The sequence below is a fragment of the Toxotes jaculatrix genome, chromosome 3 (genome assembly GCF_017976425.1).
Source record: "Toxotes jaculatrix isolate fToxJac2 chromosome 3, fToxJac2.pri, whole genome shotgun sequence".
Classification (NCBI taxonomy): domain Eukaryota; kingdom Metazoa; phylum Chordata; class Actinopteri; family Toxotidae; genus Toxotes; species Toxotes jaculatrix.
Window position 1 is genome coordinate 17,824,520 of NC_054396.1, and position 23,286 is coordinate 17,847,805.

The window sequence follows — 23,286 nt, forward strand, 5'->3', positions numbered from 1 at the left end:
AAGTGTTGTACTCAAGTGTTTCAAGACCACAGGGGGATACCAGCAGCCCGGTTAAACTGATATCTGAGAATGCACAGCTGTAAAAATTAAATAACTAAATGACTCTCCTTCAATAACAAAATACCAAAGTGCAATACCACTGGACTTTGCAAATGCACTACAGAGTCAGAGGAGAAACAGCTGCAAACTGCACCTGCACTGTTCAACTATTAAACCTGCAACTTACATCCAAAGATGTAATTCATGTTACTTGAATTTTAAATGAAATGGATTGCATGGACCTCTAAACATAACCAAAGGATTTGGAATCAGGTCTAGCTGCAGAAACCCCCAGTGAAATCAAACTCCTAAATCTTTTTCTTTTTTTGGTCCAAGGCCAATCTATTCACTTCATTTCAGTTTGAGTTTTTGAGGTATCCCACAGACAGACAGACAGAGGGACAGACAACTTGTTTTCTTTATGGTTTGCCTTTTAAGCCTGCCTTTCTTCAGAATACGTCAATAAGAACACGAGAGTTTATGTGTAGGATTTTTTTCCAGCAGTTGCATATCAATAAAAGCTTGAGGGGAAATAATGGAAGAAGACAGAAAGCCACCCACATGAGACATAAACAGAACCAATATCAGTTAGGCTGTTTGTCGTGCTGCTGAAGTTTATCGCACTGTACTGAGAGGTGTTTCCAGTATTTTGTCCACCCCAACTACACCAAGGGGGGTGTAGTTTCTAAATGTTTCCAAATAAAAACTGCGTAGCAATGTGTACTTAATAAACTGGCAAGGGTTTTATGAGAAAACCCTGTACATTTTAAAATTTAAATCTGTGGATCAAAAGTATATAAAGTGTGTCAAAGGCCATCAAACTGCAGTAGCTATTATTTTTTTAACCTAATTCAACAAGTATCTATATGTATGTAAGATTTCATTATAGGGTTCAATGATTATGTAATGCAATATAATGCTTCTCATTATATGAAGCTATGCAACAACTGCAACTATAGCCACCATTAGTGTTGAGACTTCAAACATGACAGTAAATCATATCTGTGTAGTAAGTGTAGACACAACGATCAAATGAAGATTTAATATTGTTGGTGAAGGAGACTGATGCCCAGTTTGATGACTGGGTAAGCTGACCTCTCAGACAGGCTAACTGCCACTGGAGCGGAGCCAGGTTTAAACAGCGCCCAAGCAGATGGTAGAGCCAGCCAGACAGGACACACAAACACATTCCTCCAGCAGAAGCAGAGTGATTGAGACAACCTGTGGTGCTGCCACCTGTTTTAGCACGCTGCATAATTAAACCGTATCTGCAAAACTCTCTGTTAATCACAATGACTCACTTTCCCAGCATCCCCCGAGCAGCACTCGGTGAGAGCATTCGTCATAAAGTACTAAAAGGAGCATGAAATGTTGTCCTTCTCTCTCCTCCTTTGTCTTCAAGTTCACTCCGTGTCTCCTTTTTTGTTCCAGCCATAAATCTCCTCCTGCTGTACTACCTAATACACACCTACCAACACTCCAGGGGGTGCCACAAAGAAAAGAAAAGATTTGACATGCTCAGCTTTTCACAAATTACATTTTAACTTTGCGGAGCCTGAAAACACACAGTGTGACTCAGATGTGCATTGATCATTACTTGCAACTGTTTGATGTAACCCCACCTCAGACACAGCAATGATTCATTCTGTCACACACACACTCACACATTTCCTTTCCCATTTTCCTATCACTATAATAAGCATACAGAAAGTGACTCGTAACGGTTACTTATTCCACCTATTCCCATTTCCAATAGGAAATAGAATTCAGTAATAATGTTTGAAAATGATAGTTTGTAAATGGTCAGCACCAAAGTCAAAATAGAAACACTGAACGTGTCTTAATGGTGCTTTATGTGCTGACTCAGTTTGCTGCCAAGGCGCTTTGTGGGAACACTGAGGCCCATGGGACATGTATGTGATGGGCTGAAGATGCTGGCTGTGTGAAGATAATGTATGCTTCACTGTGACGCAGAGTGAAGCATACATTCAGTTTTCCTTTACCCTGACATTTAGTTTGCACAGGGATTCTTTTCACATGCACAGCTGGGCTTACGCAAACAGATGCAAAGAAAACATTTGTCCATGAGTGACAGTGAATTAGTACATACACTTAATTAGTGTATATACAGCATGCACAGTATATGTCATATTGAATGAACAGTTATACATATATACTTTATTCTTAGATTTTTAGTCTCACTGCATCATACTTTCCTGAATGGATTTTTACCTATTTTTTATAGTTTTAATAAATGTAATATAATTTGTTTTTTTTTTTTAAAGAAACTTTGCATTTCAAAAACTGTGTAGTGACTGTGATATTAAAAATAGGCCAATGACTGATAGAGGTTGTGTAGAAAAGAGTCCAGAAAGCATAATACCTTGATGTAGAGCTCTAGCTGTGGGTAGACTCTCCTCACTCTCAAGAGAATAGAGAAAAACATCCTGTGGGGGAACGAGGTAGAGACCACGTGTGTGACTTCGGGAAAGGAAAAGACATTAAAGCCAGATGTCTCATAGCGCTTTAGAAGCTCCTCATCGGCCTTGTTTTCTCCTTCGCTCAGAATACTGCCAACAGCATAGCGGCACTGGGGTCCAGGCACCTAGGAACAAAAGGAGGAATCAAATGAACTAATAAAGATAGATAAGAGAGGAAATACAAACAAAATAGACTGGTTTTAGTTTAGACAGACTGATCAGATAGAAGAGATACCCACACTCAGTAGTCTCAACAACATTTGAACATTTGACCTTTCCCTTTTTTCCGCTCATCCCTCATTTCCCCAAATGCCGTAATTGCCATGCCATAATTATAGAAAGCTAAAAAGGTTATCTGGCAGTTTCAAAAAAAAAAAAACAACTAATGTTTTCTTGTGTTTTGGTGCAAGAACTGACTGTGCAAAAACCCAACAGTTTTTACTGATGCCAATCAATTGCCCTGAAAAACAGGGGTAAAAACTCTGAAATGCCACCTACCAACAAAAGTACCTGAAGACTGATGAGTCATTAACACAAGGGTGTGTAATATAAGGCAATCTAATCAATAGTGTATAGCAAACATTAAAAATAATCAGGTTTTAAAGTACCTGAAGACTGATGAGTCATTAACACAAGGGTGTGTAATATAAGGCAATCTAATCAATAGTGTATAGCAAACATTAAAAATAACCAAAAAAAAAAAACAATTGGAAGTTAGCAGAAAAAAAATCTCCTGTAATGTCAGCCGGGTGCCAAAGTTAAAGAGAAAATACGCTCATTAATAGGAGCTCTAATTGGAGCATTTGGCAGCTGAGCAATTATTGCTCCTTCCTCCATTCTGAGCACCCTGGTGCCCATTAAAAATAAGAAAAGGGAGACACTTTTCACAAATGAATACTCCTGGGACATCTAAGACTTTCTCTCCATTGTGCTGAGCTGAGAACCACTGAAGTCTCATCTAATAAATAAGCCGGAAGGGTCCAGTTTGTTCATAAACGTATCGATGATGTGCTTCAAGCACAGCCAGTGTGTCTAAGAATTCCTGTTTTCTCCTCTGTTCCACAACGCGCAAAGGCCAGTGATGGGTAGAAGTGTGGTGCTCACACAGCAGACTAGGCTAATCTTTCACAGTTCCAAAGACAAACAGAGATACTGCAAGACATCTATATCTGCATACATTTATGACCTATGCTCTGTTTGGTATCCGCAGAAACCAAACAGAACAAAATTTTGAGCATTATTACGAATATAGTGTACCAGTCTACTTAAATTTTAGTGATAGTAATTTTGTGATTAATTCTGATCATCAGACTCAGTTTTTAATCTCATTCTATAGAACAACCACTAGATTCACTCAACAATTGACAATTAACTGCCATAACAATTAATCAATTGCTCAATACACAGATCGACAGAAGATTAATCAGCAACTGTTTTGTTAAAACATTAACTGTTTTAGCCATTTTTAAGCCATGAATGCCAATAATTATCTGGCTGCAGCTTCTCCAATGTGATGCTGTTTTTCTCTGTTTTATATAACTTGAAACTCTATATCCTTGGGCCTGTTGGTTGGACAAAATGTATCAACAATTGCACTGTTTTCTCTCTGTCATGCATTGGCACTGTTGTCAAGCAAACAACAACAAACATACATAGCGAAAATCTGCTGTTTATTCACATGATACCTTAGTGATGAGAGATAAACTGCATCCAGCCTCTAGTAAGCATGGTACCAAAATGCTTTGGATGCTCCGTGGAGATTATTAAGGGCAGATTCATCTCCTATCATCAAATGTCCTCAATCCCCAAATAAACATCTACTCAGCACTCCAAATCAATAATGGTGTTTGTCACTACAGTCAAAAGAAGAGTCAGATTTTCTGTGAAGCTCACCAAACACAACAAACTCTTCAATAAAAGAGAGATGGATTTTCCATATCTAGTTAATGGCTTGACTGATCCTATTTTAAGTACCACAAGTACATTTGGGAAACTTTCCACATGAGGATATTTTCGACACTGGATGTTCTGGGGGCTCACAGTGGGAAGTTCGAGCCAAGCAGATTTATTAATCATCACGGGAGTCCATAACAAAGAACAACCACCAAAAGCACAAGCCTCTGTCCACAATTTTTGTTTTGCCTCTCTGCACTCATCAAGACACAAGTGTGCTGTCTTTTGATGTTTCTTCAATTCACTGACAGCTCATCTGAAGCAAAACGTTCTGAAATTCAACTCAAGGAATCCCTTCTCCGTGTCTCTGTAGCAGACTGTCTGAATTGGTTTTAGTAAGGCAACAGGGAAAGAAAGGCAAACTACCTTCACCAGCATACAAAGTGTTTTCTATCCACACAGATTCAGTCACGTTCACATTTTAAATGTTTTACTATGACTTTCTGAAAGGGCAAGTATTAGTGAGATTTTCTACTATTTCATCACTCACCACAAAGACTAACATTTAGACTGATACACATTTCCTGACCGGTCCCTCCCTCAGCTGCCATGCCCTCTGCTTTCATCATACTTTGACCCAAACATGGGTCCCCGAAGGTGATCAGACACATATGTCATTTCACCACTACTGCACTTGTCATCTGAGTTTTTTATTTAGACAATCCTTGTCTCAAGGACCACTAACTCTTACCCTGACCGCTTACTTGGAATATCAAGTTTGACAGAAAACCACATGATCCACCCACATTATCTCCCTCTGACGTTTGCTGGACGCAGAGGGGGAGTGGAGAAGAAGAGAGCTGCAGGGTAGAGGTGAAGTGGGCACACCAGGTCAGAAACCCCCCCTGGCTTTGAAACTGTGAAGTGGCTGGTGGAGGGTTTTGTGAGTGGGGCTCAGAAATTTGTGTTAGCTGTTGAACAGACGGAGCTGCTCCAGCCATGTATCCATGGCAACCATCTCAGGACCAACTCAAGTCCTTGTTGAGGTCTTTTGTTTCTCCAGAGGAAGTGATTAAAGGAGGTATAAGTGAGAAAACTGAGAACAGAGGATGAGTCTGGCCATGCTGATACTTATCCTCTGTCAGCTGCACTTTTGAAAATCCTTCTCACTGCAAATATCAATGGACAGTGTCTCACTATTTCGCCACCAAATACCAGTCCTCCTATCTGAGAGCACTCTGGGGCTCCTGATGCAGGGACTGAATGGCATCCTGAGGCTCGGACGCTAATGAGCTGAGATCATTACGCCAATTATTTTAACTTAGATCAGGACTTGGCTGTGACTGTGCAGAGGAACTAGGATCCACTGCTAGCCTAATTGCCGGCTTGGGAAAAAGAGGATGAGCATAACAAAAGGGTTTTGAAGCAGAGCTGGGAAGAGTCCAATGCTAAACTCTGGTTACATTCCATCAGGTTGTTGTGCATCAGGCTACGACAGGTTTAAGCAGTGTCACTTAAGTCAATATTGTTGAAAGCCTAACTTACTATGCTTGAGGCTTTGAGAGTGAACATATCAAAATTGGCATTTTAAAATATGATGCAAATACTAGCTTTTAAGTTTATTTATAATTCATAAATAATAAGACTAATAACGCACAGTGGCCAATCTAGTTAATTTAAAGATAACATGCAGATGCCCCACCCCACAACCAATTGATTGGTTGAAGAGCAGGTACAATCTCAGTCAACCAAGATTTTCTTTGGTAAAAGATAATCTGCCATTTTAGCTTAATTAATAGTTTAAATGGTTAATCAGTTATCAAAACCACTGCAAATTCATTTTCAGTTGATTGTGCTGATTAATGGAGTAATCAATTTCTTTTTTCCTCTTACATCCATATGTTTGAGCTGAAATGATTGGTTGATAGTGTTCAGTATTCACTATTAGCTTATGCATGTTTCTAAAGACTACATCTGTCAGGCCACTGTTTTGCACTCTAGTAACTGCACCTCCAAACTCCTTAACCATTTCAAGGTGCTACTCCTTGTTCCGTTCCTTCTTGGTCTGTTTGTACAGAACGTATTGAAAAAAACAACTCATGCTAGACTCACTTTAAAATGTGAGAACCAGCGCTGCATGTTTTTGGAGACCACAGAGAGTGAGCAGGATTAGGTATCAGGAAAACAGATCCAGCAGATATTATTTCCTGCTGCTTATAGACACTGATGTTTGGGGATGGATGAGTTCACACAGGGAACAGTTGGGAGTGTGTGAAAACAACTCACGGAGCGATTCAACTTACTAATTGTGTTTTTAGCATCACTGGTGTGGCAGTAAAGGAGACCACAACATTTTCAATCAAATTCTGAGAAGTGCTGGAAACTTCTCCATTTTGAGCATTGATCTTTATGAAACTCCAAGAATGTGTTGATGTTAGAAGTAAATAACATGAAAACACATGTTATTTCCACTACTGGAACTCATTTTTATTTCATGATTTGTATTTCAAAATGCCATGTTTTATTTCAGTCTGGCATTTTTTCTGTGACACTCACTGTCTACTATACTGTCACAACTCAGCTCCTCTCAGCTAGAGCAACAACACTGCCAAGGTAATTTTGATTTACAAACACCTAGACGCTGCAGTGAAATCCCTGAGCTAAAAAGACAAAGCTAGTAAGCTTACTGCCAGAGGGTGAATCCAACATAACCAGGCTGGAAAGTTTGATTGATTGATTGATTGATTGATGATTTAAAAAATACACTATAACAACACAAACATAACAAATCACAACAACAGTTGACGAATCTGACTGAGACTCTCTAGATAAGCCTATCACTGATTAGAATACAAGGATGTTGTTGCAGAACCTTGTATTTTGGTAGTTAAATGCAACAGATGTGATGCAAACTGTGATATCAGATAAATTAGATTCTGAAAGAAACTGGGATTAAATTCAATAATGTACTATGAAAATAATACAAGTATAATGAAATTAAAATTCATAGTAGTTATTTACAGTTTGTTGATTCATTGTGATCAGTGCAATTAGTGGTTTGGTTTGTTGCTTTGATTCAAAATGTTTCGTATTTACTGAAATATAATCAATTTTTCATAATCTATCTATAGACGTCCCACAGACTTTAAATTATTCACTGATCTGGGACTACGTCTCAGGACCTTAAATAAACAACTTGGATAATATTTTATGACATCTGAATCCACAAAACACACCACACCCTGTCCAGATGTGCTAGGACACTGCTCAGGGGAAACACAAACATCAATCAGTGCCAGCAGTGTGTTGTGTGTGTGTTGTGTGTGTGTGTGTGTGTGTAAAGACAGAATGTCAAAATCACATTAAATGCCACTGAACTGACTAATCATTGTGAAAAGGACCTTTTTAACGGGATAAATGAAATTATGTAAACCATCAAGTGTTGAGTGCCTGTCGAGAAGCAAAGGATGCATCACGGTCCACTTGACTCGTGAGAATGACATTATCGCCATCTAGCGGCCGGATATTTTACAACATGAAGTCTCCCTGATTTAAAGTTAAATTATTGAGTAAAGTGCCAAAAAAACACGGTTAAAATAAATTGCTGTTCTACAAAGAGTGCTGTGTAATGGGTGTTTACCTTTTTAGGGTCATCATAAAACACTCCGATACATGAAAGCTTTGGTCCAATACTATGAGACTCCTTAAAAAGTTCTCCGCAGTGTCTGTACGGTCCCTCTTTGAATTTGTAGGCGAATGTAATCTTCTTTATGGGCGGAGAGCCGGTTAGCACGGTAATGTCTGAGAGCAGCCCCGAGTGCAAAATATAACCAGCTACCGTTAAAAGACTTAACAACACGCTGAGGACCACACACAGGCTGACCCAGTCTGGCATCATAGCTTACTAACAGGCGGAGCAGGTACCGTTATTCAGCTGCTTCTGAACACTCACACCTCAGTGTAACATTTTTTTAAAGAAAATATCGTGTTGTTTTTAGCAGGCATTCGTCCTTAACTGAATTTTAGATTTGTTTGACTCGACCACAAAGCGCTAAAGATTACAAATTGCACGGAACTTCCTGGAACGTACCATTTATGCCGACCAAAGGGGGTGGATGTTACCACACATAAATATAAAACTCGTAGCAACATCACATGTCCGTGTCAAACACATTTTTTATATTTATATCAACTGGTATTTCAGATGTGTAGGGTATGAGTGTAAAGTTGGTATTCGCATTCATAAATGTTCAAACACCTTTTGCAACAAACACCTCACATTATATTGATGCCCATTACTGACACTTATTTGTAATTTATTCTGAATAGCAATTAAAAAGCTGTCAACTATGGTAACAACAGTTTAGACACTTCGGTGTGTAAAACAATAAGGGACTGGTCTAGTATGAGACACTACCATAATTGGCTAATTATTCATATTAATTTCCACAACTGTACATGCATGTATGCCTCTTCATTTTTAGTGAAACGACTTTAAATGTTTGTGAGTTGAAAAATTACTATAATTATATCTGAGAACATTTTTGTCTGATTGAATCTTCTGGGCTTCGTAAGAAAAAAAGAGTAAATAAATCAATACAACGTAGTATTGAAATAAGGCCACATTTCAGCCTTGAGGGTTGTATTACATTCAAGTCCCGCCCATCGAATATGGTAAAGGTTGGACTTGTTGACACTGAACCGACTAATTTCCCGAGATCTAACTCCTTCGTCAGGTTAACTGAGAATGGCTGGGAAAGTGAAAAAGTTTTATGAGCTGACAGCTAAGCTGCTGTCTGGGGAATCCTTCAGTTTCGCTACACTCAATGGGAAAGTTGTTCTCATTGAGAATGTGGCGTCTCTTTGAGGAACAACAATCAGGGACTACACTCAGATGAACGAGCTTTACGATCGTTATTCCGCCAAGGGACTCGTTATTCTGGGTGTTCCTTGCAATCAGTTCGGACATCAGGTAAGTTATATGTGAATTCAGGAATAACCTGGGAAAACAGTCTTTTCCCATGTGAGGATGCTATTTATATATTTAGATTGTGACTAGATATGTCTAGGACTCCAAATCAGCTCAAATAAATGTGTCTTCTTTATCAGGCTGTCGAGCAAAAGCCAATAAGTATTGTTTATTAATATCATAAATTGTACAGTATCAAAACTAAACGTACTCATAAGCAGCAGAGTGGCCCTTATGAAAGTGTTATTATTACTAATGTGTTAATGGAAAAGAAGCATTTTACTATTGTAATTGATAGAGCTGGGGATAACACTTTATATACTCTATGTACTATAGCGGTAGTATTCTATAACAGTGCCTCACAATTTATAATTTGATCATAGGTTTTCCATTTAAAAATCTAAATGTGCAAAATACAGTAACTGCAGATGGATAGGGAGTAACAAAAAATGTATGTTTCCCTTTGAAATGAAATACAAGAAAGAAGTTATCCCTAGTAGCTTTTAATCAGCTTGATGGCATACTGTCTCTACAGTGTATTTAATGTTTGTTTGTTTGTTTGTTTGTTTGACAGGAGAACGGCAACAATGATGAAATCCCAAGATGTCTGAAGTATGTCCGTCCAGGGAATGGCTTTGAACCAAAGTTTCAGATCCTTGAGAAGGTGGACGTGAATGGAAAGAATGCACACCCCTTATTTGTCTATCTGAAGGAAAAGCTGCCTTTCCCCAGTGATGAGGCAATCGCTCTCATGACTGATCCAAAGTTCATCATTTGGAGTCCGGTGTGTAGGAACGATGTCTCCTGGAACTTTGAGAAATTCCTGGTCAGCCCTGATGGAGAGCCTTACAAACGCTACAGCAGAAATTTCCTCACCATTGATATTGAGGCAGACATTCAAGAGCTACTCAAGAGGGTCAAGTAAAGTGTGCTACGACATGTTTTGGGTGGCTGTAAAGAATATCAGTCATAACCAGCCTCACCAAAAAAGATTAATCAGTAGTCACTTGTATGTTTTGGGTGTCTTATCACATTTTCCACTTTCACAGTTAAAGTCTGCAGCAGCACAACTGTGTGATATTTCTTATGCCGTACACTATGGTTGTTCAACCTGTTTACTTAATGAAGACACTCCTTGAAGACTTTTTGTGAGGGGAGTTTCTGATGAAAATGTAAAAGACTGACTCAGCTACTGTGTATAACTCATCACAAATATTTTTAGTGGAAAGAATAAAAATAAACATTTAATGTCATAGAAAGTGCTACTGTCATTTGTGAACAATACATACGAACACATCCTTCAAAACATCCATAGGTATCTGGAAAGGTGCTTTTACTTGACATATATGTGTGAGTTTATGTGAACAAAAATTTAATCAGTCACATGTCTTGCAATCAGTGGCGGTTTTTGGCACGGACGAACCCGGCAGCCGCCCCGGGGCAGCATCACATAGGGAGCAGCACAACCATGTGAAAAAAAATCATCTGCGTCGCTAAGCAGTTTTCTATTATCTATCATACTACTGTGTGAGGAATTGGCAAATTGGCGCCGTCCCCATCTCCCACCATGCACAACCAGCATATGCATGTAGAAACGGCACCCTGACTCAGGGTGGTGGTTAGGTTAGAAGAGTGTGGGAGTCGTCCCTATTGATGGACCTCTGACACCCGAGTCTCCGACACAAGCGCGGTAGTTCATGAAGCAGTTGTATTGAACCACTGTTTGGTTTGGTTTGTCATGTGATTCACGTGGCGGGATCGAGTTTGTTCAGAGATAGGATAGCTCTGTATAGTGGCGGTCATTTGAATTTTTCTTTGCAGAGTAGGTCGGTTTGTTGCGGTTGCTAGGTGCAGTGGTGGTTCGACAGTGAATTACTCCCTGGGCGACACCCCCTCCGAGCGCCCATTGTAACAATATTTATATTATAACAATCTCCAACTCCAACATTGCCAAAACAATTTAGAAATGAAAGTTATCAAAAATTAAATTAATATACTCTATATACATAAAAGTGGCAAAAATATACACAATCACACATAACAGCAGAGAATAATAATATAAAATAAAAACAATATAATTGTATTACTTTAGAATAATAAAGAAAATAAAAGAAAAATATACCAATAAAATATGGAATAAATATTCTGAATAGCACAAATCCATCACACAAATGAAAACACACTAAAGGAAATCTAAGTACAACACTATTAAAAAAAAACTAACAACAAACCTGACCTTTCTGGCCTTCCTTGATGCAAAATCATCATATGAAACCTGCTCCCATATTGAGTGATTGATATTGTTGACAGCAAGGCCAGTGGGCCATTCCTGACACATGGTTGACCTCAGGTACGACTTGATCAACTGTAGCTTTGAAAAGCTCCTCTCTGCTTGAGCCACAGTGACTGCCAGAGTAAGTCTGATCCTGGGAGCAGGATTATCAGAAAAACAAAACCATGCAGGAATTATAGGCCTGTATTTATAATATGAATGAAATGTGTGTTATTTGGAAGAAAGTTGAGGTGACTTTGGCCCAATAATTCCATTAGAGTACGTGTTCATATAATCTTGGTAAAATCTTTTGAAAGTGTTGGCATCATAGCATATAAATACAGAAACTTTGTCATACGTTTTCTGTCCCAGTTGGAATTACCCACAAAGCCCGCCGCCTATCCTTTCTGTCGCGGTCTTGCTTTATACACACAGCTCACAGTGAATTACCCACAATGCCCGCCGCCCGTCCCTTCTGTCGCGGTCTTACTTTATACACACAGCTCACAGTGAATTACCCACAATGCCCGCTGCCCGTCCCTTCTGTCGTTGTCAGATGGGCACAGATGAGGCTGGGGTGGGTGTGTGTGTGTATTTATATGTAATGAATCTATATGTCTTATCTATATCTAATATTATGTAGAATTATATATCTATATATGATCTATAAAACTCTTTATCAATATCTATCTAATTTATGTATTATATATCCATTGCTCTATTTACACTGATTCTCCAAAAAAACCCTATCAACACTACTAACTCTCAAAACACCTAACAAACGCAACAAACCGACATGCTCTGCAAAGAAAAATTCAAATGACCGTCCCATGCCCCCAGTGTCAGGGTGCCTGTCTTTTACAGCGGTACAATACGGCACCATGCCCCCAGGGTCAGATGACCGAATGATTTTTATGTTCATAGCTGTTACTACTACAAATCACCGGATTGGTTCGGTTTGTCGTGAATCACATGGCGGGATCGAGTGTGTTCAGAGATAGGATAGCTCTATATAGGGGCGGTCATTTGAATTTTTCTTTGCAGAGTATGTCGGTTTGTTGCGTTTGTTAGGTGTGTTGAGAGTTAGTAGTGTTGATTGTGTATTTTTGGAGAATCAGTGTAGATAGAGCAAGGGATATATAATATATAAATTAGATAGATATAGATAAAGAGTTACATAGATTATATATAGATATATAATTCTAAATAATATTAGATTTAGATAAGACATATAGATTCATTACATAAAAATACACACACACACACACCCCAGCCTCATCTGTGCCCATCTGACAGCAACAGAAGGGACGGGCGGCGGGCATTGTGGGTAATTCACTGTGAGCTGTGTGTATAAAGCAAGACCGCGACAGAAGGGACGGGCGGCGGGCATTGTGGGTAATTCACTGTGAGCTGTGTGTATAAAGCAAGACCGCGACAGAAGGGATAGGCGGCGGGCATTGTGGGTAATTCCAACTGGGACAGAAAACGTATGACAAAGTGTCTACATTTATATGCCATGATGCCAACACTTTCAAAAGATTTTACCAAGATTATATGAACACGTACTCTAATGGAATTAATGGGCCAAAGTCACCTCGACTTTCTTCCAAATAACGCACATTTCATTCATATTATAAATACAGGCCTATAATTCCTGCACGCTTTTGTTTTTCTGATAATCCTGCTCCCAGGATCAGACTTACTCTGGCAGTCACTGTGGCTCAAGCAGAGAGGAGCTTTTCAAAGCTACAGTTGATCAAGTCGTACCTGAGGTCAACCATGTGTCAGGAATGGCCCACTGGCCTTGCTGTCAACAATATCAATCACTCAATATGGGAGCAGGTTTCATATGATGACATTATTGATGATTTTGCATCAAGGAAGGCCAGAAAGGTCAGGTTTTAGTTTTTGGTTGTTAGTTTTTTTTTTAATAGTGTTGTACTTAGATTTCCTTTAGTGTGTTTTCATTTGTGTGATGGATTTGTGCAATTCAGAATATTTATTCTATATTTTATTGGTATATTATTTTTACATTTTCTTTATTATTCTAAAGTAATAAAATTATATTGTTTTTATTTTATATTATTATTCTCTGCTGCTGTTATGTGTAATTGTGTATATTTTTGCCACTTTTATGTACAGTATATAGAGTATATTAATTTAATTTTTGATAACTTTCATTTCTAAATTGTTTTGGCAATGTTGGAGTTGGAGATTGTTATAATATAAATATTGTTAAAACATGGCTGTGTCAAGTGTCTTTTCTTTCTTTTGGTGGGGGGTGCTCGGAGGGGGTGTCGCCCAGGAAGTAATTCTGGGGAAAGTTTGTAAAAGAAGAAACCGATTAAGTCCAAAAACTGTAGAAAAACTGTTATTTCTTATAAAAACTCATAAACAGTTACACAAGCACACACACTGCCCTGTTCTTCAAGCACACCGTCTTTACCAACGAAGCCCAAAACATACCATGATATAATCTGTATTTGCACCAGTACCATGTGAAAATGACATCAGTCTGTATTTGTAGAGCACATCTCATGAATGTACCTGCACCATTTCAATGTTTCACAACACAAAATATAAGTGAAGATTATGTAGGGTTACAATCAGCCAAGCAAAATAACAAACGTGGTCTTCTATTATTATTATTGTTGTTGTTGTTGTTGTTGTTATTATTATTATTAAAATTATAATTATTATTATTATTATTATTAATCCACTTGAAACCACATTATCATCTGGTGCAGTCAAACAGAAAAGTACTATTTATCTAGCTCCATGACAGTCAGACTCCCCATCTCCCAGCATATGCATGTATAGACGGCACCCTGACTGAGATGAGAGTCCACAGACTTTCAGGCCTGCTCAGGGGGCGTCGCACAGCCCGAGAGAGGAGCATGAGGGTGCCCGGAGGATATGTGTTGTCAACCAGAGTACTCATTGTTGCATCACCTGTCAGTAAGTCAGTAAGTACATTTTCTAATATCGATACATTGCTGTACACTTTTCCACAATGCATTCACATGCTGGTGGTGCATGCTGGGAGAGGGGACTGCTCCCACACTCTCCCAACACTGCCACCCACCTGAGTCTTTCTTAACAGAACAATTAGAACTGTTCCGTTGGAACACGGCCCCATGCCCCCAGGGTCAGGGTGCCAGTCTTATACAGCAGTACAATACGGCCCCATGCCCCCAGGGTCAGGGTGCCAGTCTTATACAGCAGTACAATACGGCCCCATGCCCCCAGGGTCAGGGTGCCAGTCTTATACAGCAGTACAATACGGCCCCATGCCCCCAGGGTCAGGGTGCCAGTCTTATACAGCAGTACAATACGGCCCCATGCCCCCAGGGTCAGGGTGCCAGTCTTATACAGCAGTACAATACGGCCCCATGCCCCCAGGGTCAGGGTGCCAGTCTTATACAGCAGTACAATACGGCCCCATGCCCCCAGGGTCAGGGTGCCAGTCTTATACAGCAGTACAATACGGCCCCATGCCCCCAGGGTCAGGGTGCCAGTCTTATACAGCAGTACAATACGGCCCCATGCCCCCAGGGTCAGGGTGCCAGTCTTATACAGCAGTACAATACGGCCCCATGCCCCCAGGGTCAGGGTGCCAGTCTTATACAGCAGTACAATACGGCCCCATGCCCCCAGGGTCAGGGTGCCAGTCTTATACAGCAGTACAATACGGCCCCATGCCCCCAGGGTCAGGGTGCCAGTCTTATACAGCAGTACAATACGGCCCCATGCCCCCAGGGTCAGGGTGCCAGTCTTATACAGCAGTACAATACGGCCCCATGCCCCCAGGGTCAGGGTGCCAGTCTTATACAGCAGTACAATACGGCCCCATGCCCCCAGGGTCAGGGTGCCAGTCTTATACAGCAGTACAATACGGCCCCATGCCCCCAGGGTCAGGGTGCCAGTCTTATACAGCAGTACAATACGGCCCCATGCCCCCAGGGTCAGGGTGCCAGTCTTATACAGCAGTACAATACGGCCCCATGCCCCCAGGGTCAGGGTGCCAGTCTTATACAGCAGTACAATACGGCCCCATGCCCCCAGGGTCAGGGTGCCAGTCTTATACAGCAGTACAATACGGCCCCATGCCCCCAGGGTCAGGGTGCCAGTCTTATACAGCAGTACAATACGGCCCCATGCCCCCAGGGTCAGGGTGCCAGTCTTATACAGCAGTACAATACGGCCCCATGCCCCCAGGGTCAGGGTGCCAGTCTTATACAGCAGTACAATACGGCCCCATGCCCCCAGGGTCAGGGTGCCAGTCTTATACAGCAGTACAATACGGCCCCATGCCCCCAGGGTCAGGGTGCCAGTCTTATACAGCAGTACAATACGGCCCCATGCCCCCAGGGTCAGGGTGCCAGTCTTATACAGCAGTACAATACGGCCCCATGCCCCCAGGGTCAGGGTGCCAGTCTTATACAGCAGTACAATACGGCCCCATGCCCCCAGGGTCAGGGTGCCAGTCTTATACAGCAGTACAATACGGCCCCATGCCCCCAGGGTCAGGGTGCCAGTCTTATACAGCAGTACAATACGGCCCCATGCCCCCAGGGTCAGGGTGCCAGTCTTATACAGCAGTACAATACGGCCCCATGCCCCCAGGGTCAGGGTGCCAGTCTTTGCCAGGCATTGTGGGTAATTCACTGTGAGCTGTGTGTAAAAAGCAAGACCGCGACAGCAGGGACGGGCGCCAAATGTTAGCTGTGTGTATGACAGAATACATATGATAAAGTGTCTACATTTATATTCCATGATGCCAACACTTTCAAAAGATTTTACCAAGGTTATGTCAACACGTACTCTCATGTAATTAGTTGGCTAAAGTCACCTCGCCTGTCTTATACAGCAGTACAATACGGCCCCATGCCCCCAGGGTCACCTGTCTTGTCGGTAGGCAATAGACTTGATGGAGAGGGAACTTGATCTCATCTTTGTCAAGGAGAAGTCATATGATGATCATCCCATTGGCCAGCAGATTAGTTTCACAGATAACAAGAAAAGTAAGTTTGCTTTCCAAAAAAAAAACAAAAAACAAAACAAATCATTGAAATCCTGATAGTTTCTGTGATTTAACTGCGTTTATTCTCATTTAACAGTTGGAATTTCTGAGGAGGACAGCATGCTTCCTAGATCTGTTGATGAGCTGCAGCTTCACTCAGGGGGCTTAAACAACTTCCCCATGGTGGCTGACACTCAAACAGAACAACGCACACAACCAACAATTATGGACAGTTTAATAGGTGATGCAACAATGAAAACTCTGGTTGACAACACATATCCTGTGCGCTCTCGTCTATAGCATTCACAAGGAACGGGATCCTCTCTCGGGGTGCGGCCCAGAGAGCCTGTGCGCTGATTTTTTGCCATTTTTTAAATTTATGATACTGAAATCATTTTTGTATGGATGTCCTTTAAAAATAATGTTCATTTCATGAAAATTAAAGTAGATAAAAATAGTTACATGAAGAATACATATTTGTACACTTGAATTTTGAACTATTTTTATGAATATCATTTTAAAAGAAGGAGGAAATCAGCACATTTTGGTCAGACCTTTACTAGCGCAACTTGTCAGTTGGTTTGTGTGCAAAGATGAATGATGAAAGATGCCAGCTAGCAAATCAGGGCCAAAGGAGAGAACTTGTTTTTTTATGTAACAAAATTAATTAAAACTATTCAGTCTAACTAACCGGTTACTGACGTTTGAAGCACTTGAGTGACGTTCGAAGCAGGTGAGTGCTTCGGACGTCATACGAATCACCGGATTGGTTCGGTTTGTCATGTGAATCACATGGCGGGATCGAGTGTGTTCAGAGATAGGATAGCTCTATATAGGGGCGGTCATTTGAATTTTTCTTTGCAGAGTATGTCGGTTTGTTGCGTTTGTTAGGTGTGTTGAGAGTTAGTAGTGTTGATTGTGTATTTTTGGAGAATCAGTGTAGATAGAGCAAGGGATATATAATATATAAATTAGATAGATATAGATAAAGAGTTACATAGATTATATATAGATATATAATTCTAAATAATATTAGATTTAGATAAGACATATAGATTCATTACATAAAAATACAAACACACACACACCCCAGCCTCATCTGTGCCCATCTGACAGCAACAGAAGGGACGGGCGGCGGGCATTGTGGGTAATTCACTGTGAGCTGTGTGTATAAAGCAAGACCGCGACAGAAGGGACGGGCGGCGGGCATTGTGGGTAATTCACTGTGAGCTGTGTGTATAAAGCAAGACCGCGACAGAAGGGATAGGCGGCGGGCATTGTGGGTAATTCCAACTGGGACAGAAAACGTATGACAAAGTGTCTACATTTATATGCCATGATGCCAACACTTTCAAAAGATTTTACCAAGATTATATGAACACGTACTCTAATGGAATTAATGGGCCAAAGTCACCTCGACTTTCTTCCAAATAACGCACATTTCATTCATATTATAAATACAGGCCTATAATTCCTGCACGCTTTTGTTTTTCTGATAATCCTGCTCCCAGGATCAGACTTACTCTGGCAGTCACTGTGGCTCAAGCAGAGAGGAGCTTTTCAAAGCTACAGTTGATCAAGTCGTACCTGAGGTCAACCATGTGTCAGGAATGGCCCACTGGCCTTGCTGTCAACAATATCAATCACTCAATATGGGAGCAGGTTTCATATGATGACATTATTGATGATTTTGCATCAAGGAAGGCCAGAAAGGTCAGGTTTTAGTTTTTGGTTGTTAGTTTTTTTTTTAATAGTGTTGTACTTAGATTTCCTTTAGTGTGTTTTCATTTGTGTGATGGATTTGTGCAATTCAGAATATTTATTCTATATTTTATTGGTATATTATTTTTAAATTTTCTTTATTATTCTAAAGTAATAAAATTATATTGTTTTTATTTTATATTATTATTCTCTGCTGCTGTTATGTGTAATTGTGTATATTTTTGCCACTTTTATGTACAGTATATAGAGTATATTAATTTAATTTTTGATAACTTTCATTTCTAAATTGTTTTGGCAATGTTGGAGTTGGAGATTGTTATAATATAAATATTGTTAAAACATGGCTGTGTCAAGTGTCTTTTCTTTCTTTTGGTGGGGGGTGCTCGGAGGGGGTGTCGCCCAGGAAGTAATTCTGGGGAAAGTTTGTAAAAGAAGAAACCGATTGAGTCCAAAAACTGTAGAAAAACTGTTATTTCTTAATAAAAACTCATAAACAGTTACACAAGCACACACACTGCCCTGTTCTTCAAGCACACCGTCTTTACCAACGAAGCCCAAAACATACCATGATATAATCTGTATTTGCACCAGTACCATGTGAAAATGACATCAGTCTGTATTTGTAGAGCACATCTCATGAATGTACCTGCACCATTTCAATGTTTCACAACACAAAATATAAGTGAAGATTATGTAGGGTTACAATCAGCCAAGCAAAATAACAAACGTGGTCTTCTATTATTATTATTATTGTTGTTGTTGTTGTTGTTGTTATTATTATTAAAATTATAATTATTATTATAATTATTATTATTATTATTATTATTATTAATCCACTTGAAACCACATTATCATCTGGTGCAGTCAAACAGAAAAGTACTATTTATCTAGCTCCATGACAGTCAGACTCCCCATCTCCCAGCATATGCATGTATAGACGGCACCCTGACTGAGATGAGAGTCCACAGACTTTCAGGCCTGCTCGGTGGGCGTCGCACAGCCCGAGAGAGGAGCATGAGGGTGCCCGGAGGATATGTGTTGTCAACCAGAGTACTCATTGTTGCATCACCTGTCAGTAAGTCAGTAAGTACATTTTCTAATATCGATACATTGCTGTACACTTTTCCACAATGCATTCACATGCTGGTGGTGCATGCTGGGAGAGGGGACTGCTCCCACACTCTCCCAACACTGCCACCCACCTGAGTCTTTCTTAACAGAACAATTAGAACTGTTCCGTTGGAACACGGCCCCATGCCCCCAGGGTCAGGGTGCCGGTCTTATACAGCAGTACAATACGGCCCCATGCCCCCAGGGTCAGGGTGCCGGTCTTATACAGCAGTACAATACGGCCCCATGCCCCCAGGGTCAGGGTGCCGGTCTTATACAGCAGTACAATACGGCCCCATGCCCCCAGGGTCAGGGTGCCGGTCTTATACAGCAGTACAATACGGCCCCATGCCCCCAGGGTCAGGGTGCCGGTCTTATACAGCAGTACAATACGGCCCCATGCCCCCAGGGTCAGGGTGCCGGTCTTATACAGCAGTACAATACGGCCCCATGCCCCCAGGGTCAGGGTGCCGGTCTTATACAGCAGTACAATACGGCCCCATGCCCCCAGGGTCAGGGTGCCGGTCTTATACAGCAGTACAATACGGCCCCATGCCCCCAGGGTCAGGGTGCCGGTCTTATACAGCAGTACAATACGGCCCCATGCCCCCAGGGTCAGGGTGCCGGTCTTATACAGCAGTACAATACGGCCCCATGCCCCCAGGGTCAGGGTGCCGGTCTTATACAGCAGTACAATACGGCCCCATGCCCCCAGGGTCAGGGTGCCGGTCTTATACAGCAGTACAATACGGCCCCATGCCCCCAGGGTCAGGGTGCCGGTCTTATACAGCAGTACAATACGGCCCCATGCCCCCAGGGTCAGGGTGCCGGTCTTATACAGCAGTACAATACGGCCCCATGCCCCCAGGGTCAGGGTGCCGGTCTTATACAGCAGTACAATACGGCCCCATGCCCCCAGGGTCAGGGTGCCGGTCTTATACAGCAGTACAATACGGCCCCATGCCCCCAGGGTCAGGGTGCCGGTCTTATACAGCAGTACAATACGGCCCCATGCCCCCAGGGTCAGGGTGCCGGTCTTATACAGCAGTACAATACGGCCCCATGCCCCCAGGGTCAGGGTGCCGGTCTTATACAGCAGTACAATACGGCCCCATGCCCCCAGGGTCAGGGTGCCGGTCTTATACAGCAGTACAATACGGCCCCATGCCCCCAGGGTCAGGGTGCCGGTCTTATACAGCAGTACAATACGGCCCCATGCCCCCAGGGTCAGGGTGCCGGTCTTATACAGCAGTACAATACGGCCCCATGCCCCCAGGGTCAGGGTGCCGGTCTTATACAGCAGTACAATACGGCCCCATGCCCCCAGGGTCAGGGTGCCGGTCTTATACAGCAGTACAATACGGCCCCATGCCCCCAGGGTCAGGGTGTGTAAAAAGCAAGACCGCGACAGCAGGGACGGGCGCCAAATGTTAGCTGTGTGTATGACAGAATACATATGATAAAGTGTCTACATTTATATTCCATGATGCCAACACTTTCAAAAGATTTTACCAAGGTTATGTCAACACGTACTCTCATGTAATTAGTTGGCTAAAGTCACCTCGCCTGTCTTATACAGCAGTACAATACGGCCCCATGCCCCCAGGGTCACCTGTCTTGTCGGTAGGCAATAGACTTGATGGAGAGGGAACTTGATCTCATCTTTGTCAAGGAGAAGTCATATGATGATCATCCCATTGGCCAGCAGATTAGTTTCACAGATAACAAGAAAAGTAAGTTTGCTTTCCAAAAAAAAAACAAAAAACAAAACAAATCATTGAAATCCTGATAGTTTCTGTGATTTAACTGCGTTTATTCTCATTTAACAGTTGGAATTTCTGAGGAGGACAGCATGCTTCCTAGATCTGTTGATGAGCTGCAGCTTCACTCAGGGGGCTTAAACAACTTCCCCATGGTGGCTGACACTCAAACAGAACAACGCACACAACCAACAATTATGGACAGTTTAATAGGTGATGCAACAATGAAAACTCTGGTTGACAACACATATCCTGTGCGCTCTCGTCTATAGCATTCACAAGGAACGGGATCCTCTCTCGGGGTGCGGCCCAGAGAGCCTGTGCGCTGATTTTTTGCCATTTTTTAAATTTATGATACTGAAATCATTTTTGTATGGATGTCCTTTAAAAATAATGTTCATTTCATGAAAATTAAAGTAGATAAAAATAGTTACATGAAGAATACATATTTGTACACTTGAATTTTGAACTATTTTTATGAATATCATTTTAAAAGAAGGAGGAAATCAGCACATTTTGGTCAGACCTTTACTAGCGCAACTTGTCAGTTGGTTTGTGTGCAAAGATGAATGATGAAAGATGCCAGCTAGCAAATCAGGGCCAAAGGAGAGAACTTGTTTTTTTATGTAACAAAATTAATTAAAACTATTCAGTCTAACTAACCGGTTACTGACGTTTGAAGCACTTGAGTGACGTTCGAAGCAGGTGAGTGCTTCGGACGTCATACGAATCACCGGATTGGTTCGGTTTGTCATGTGAATCACATGGCGGGATCGAGTGTGTTCAGAGATAGGATAGCTCTATATAGGGGCGGTCATTTGAATTTTTCTTTGCAGAGTATGTCGGTTTGTTGCGTTTGTTAGGTGTGTTGAGAGTTAGTAGTGTTGATTGTGTATTTTTGGAGAATCAGTGTAGATAGAGCAAGGGATATATAATATATAAATTAGATAGATATAGATAAAGAGTTACATAGATTATATATAGATATATAATTCTAAATAATATTAGATTTAGATAAGACATATAGATTCATTACATAAAAATACAAACACACACACACCCCAGCCTCATCTGTGCCCATCTGACAGCAACAGAAGGGACGGGCGGCGGGCATTGTGGGTAATTCACTGTGAGCTGTGTGTATAAAGCAAGACCGCGACAGAAGGGACGGGCGGCGGGCATTGTGGGTAATTCACTGTGAGCTGTGTGTATAAAGCAAGACCGCGACAGAAGGGATAGGCGGCGGGCATTGTGGGTAATTCCAACTGGGACAGAAAACGTATGACAAAGTGTCTACATTTATATGCCATGATGCCAACACTTTCAAAAGATTTTACCAAGATTATATGAACACGTACTCTAATGGAATTAATGGGCCAAAGTCACCTCGACTTTCTTCCAAATAACGCACATTTCATTCATATTATAAATACAGGCCTATAATTCCTGCACGCTTTTGTTTTTCTGATAATCCTGCTCCCAGGATCAGACTTACTCTGGCAGTCACTGTGGCTCAAGCAGAGAGGAGCTTTTCAAAGCTACAGTTGATCAAGTCGTACCTGAGGTCAACCATGTGTCAGGAATGGCCCACTGGCCTTGCTGTCAACAATATCAATCACTCAATATGGGAGCAGGTTTCATATGATGACATTATTGATGATTTTGCATCAAGGAAGGCCAGAAAGGTCAGGTTTTAGTTTTTGGTTGTTAGTTTTTTTTTTAATAGTGTTGTACTTAGATTTCCTTTAGTGTGTTTTCATTTGTGTGATGGATTTGTGCAATTCAGAATATTTATTCTATATTTTATTGGTATATTATTTTTACATTTTCTTTATTATTCTAAAGTAATAAAATTATATTGTTTTTATTTTATATTATTATTCTCTGCTGCTGTTATGTGTAATTGTGTATATTTTTGCCACTTTTATGTACAGTATATAGAGTATATTAATTTAATTTTTGATAACTTTCATTTCTAAATTGTTTTGGCAATGTTGGAGTTGGAGATTGTTATAATA

General features: G+C 41.1%; 2 protein-coding genes across 2 annotated transcripts in view; one reads left to right on the forward strand and one right to left on the reverse strand.

The window, feature by feature from the left end:
• LOC121179901 (testis-expressed protein 264) overlaps positions 1 to 8,475 on the reverse strand; it is a 31,847-nt gene extending 23,372 nt beyond the window's left edge. The window contains exons 1-2 of the mRNA XM_041035039.1: positions 8,053 to 8,475; positions 2,423 to 2,644 (exon numbers count right to left, since the gene is read on the reverse strand). Coding sequence (XP_040890973.1) covers positions 2,423 to 2,644; positions 8,053 to 8,310 — 480 coding nt within the window. The 5' untranslated portion in view covers positions 8,311 to 8,475. The remainder of the gene's footprint in view (positions 1 to 2,422; positions 2,645 to 8,052) is intronic.
• A 618-nt stretch (positions 8,476 to 9,093) lies between these two features.
• On the forward strand, positions 9,094 to 10,638 carry LOC121179836 (glutathione peroxidase 1-like). The gene is made up of 2 exons (XM_041034902.1): positions 9,094 to 9,384; positions 9,956 to 10,638. The coding sequence occupies exons 1-2, from the start codon at positions 9,160 to 9,162 to the stop codon at positions 10,304 to 10,306; spliced, it is 576 nt and encodes a 191-aa protein (XP_040890836.1). The 5' UTR covers positions 9,094 to 9,159; the 3' UTR covers positions 10,307 to 10,638.
• The last annotated feature ends 12,648 nt before the right edge of the window (positions 10,639 to 23,286 follow it).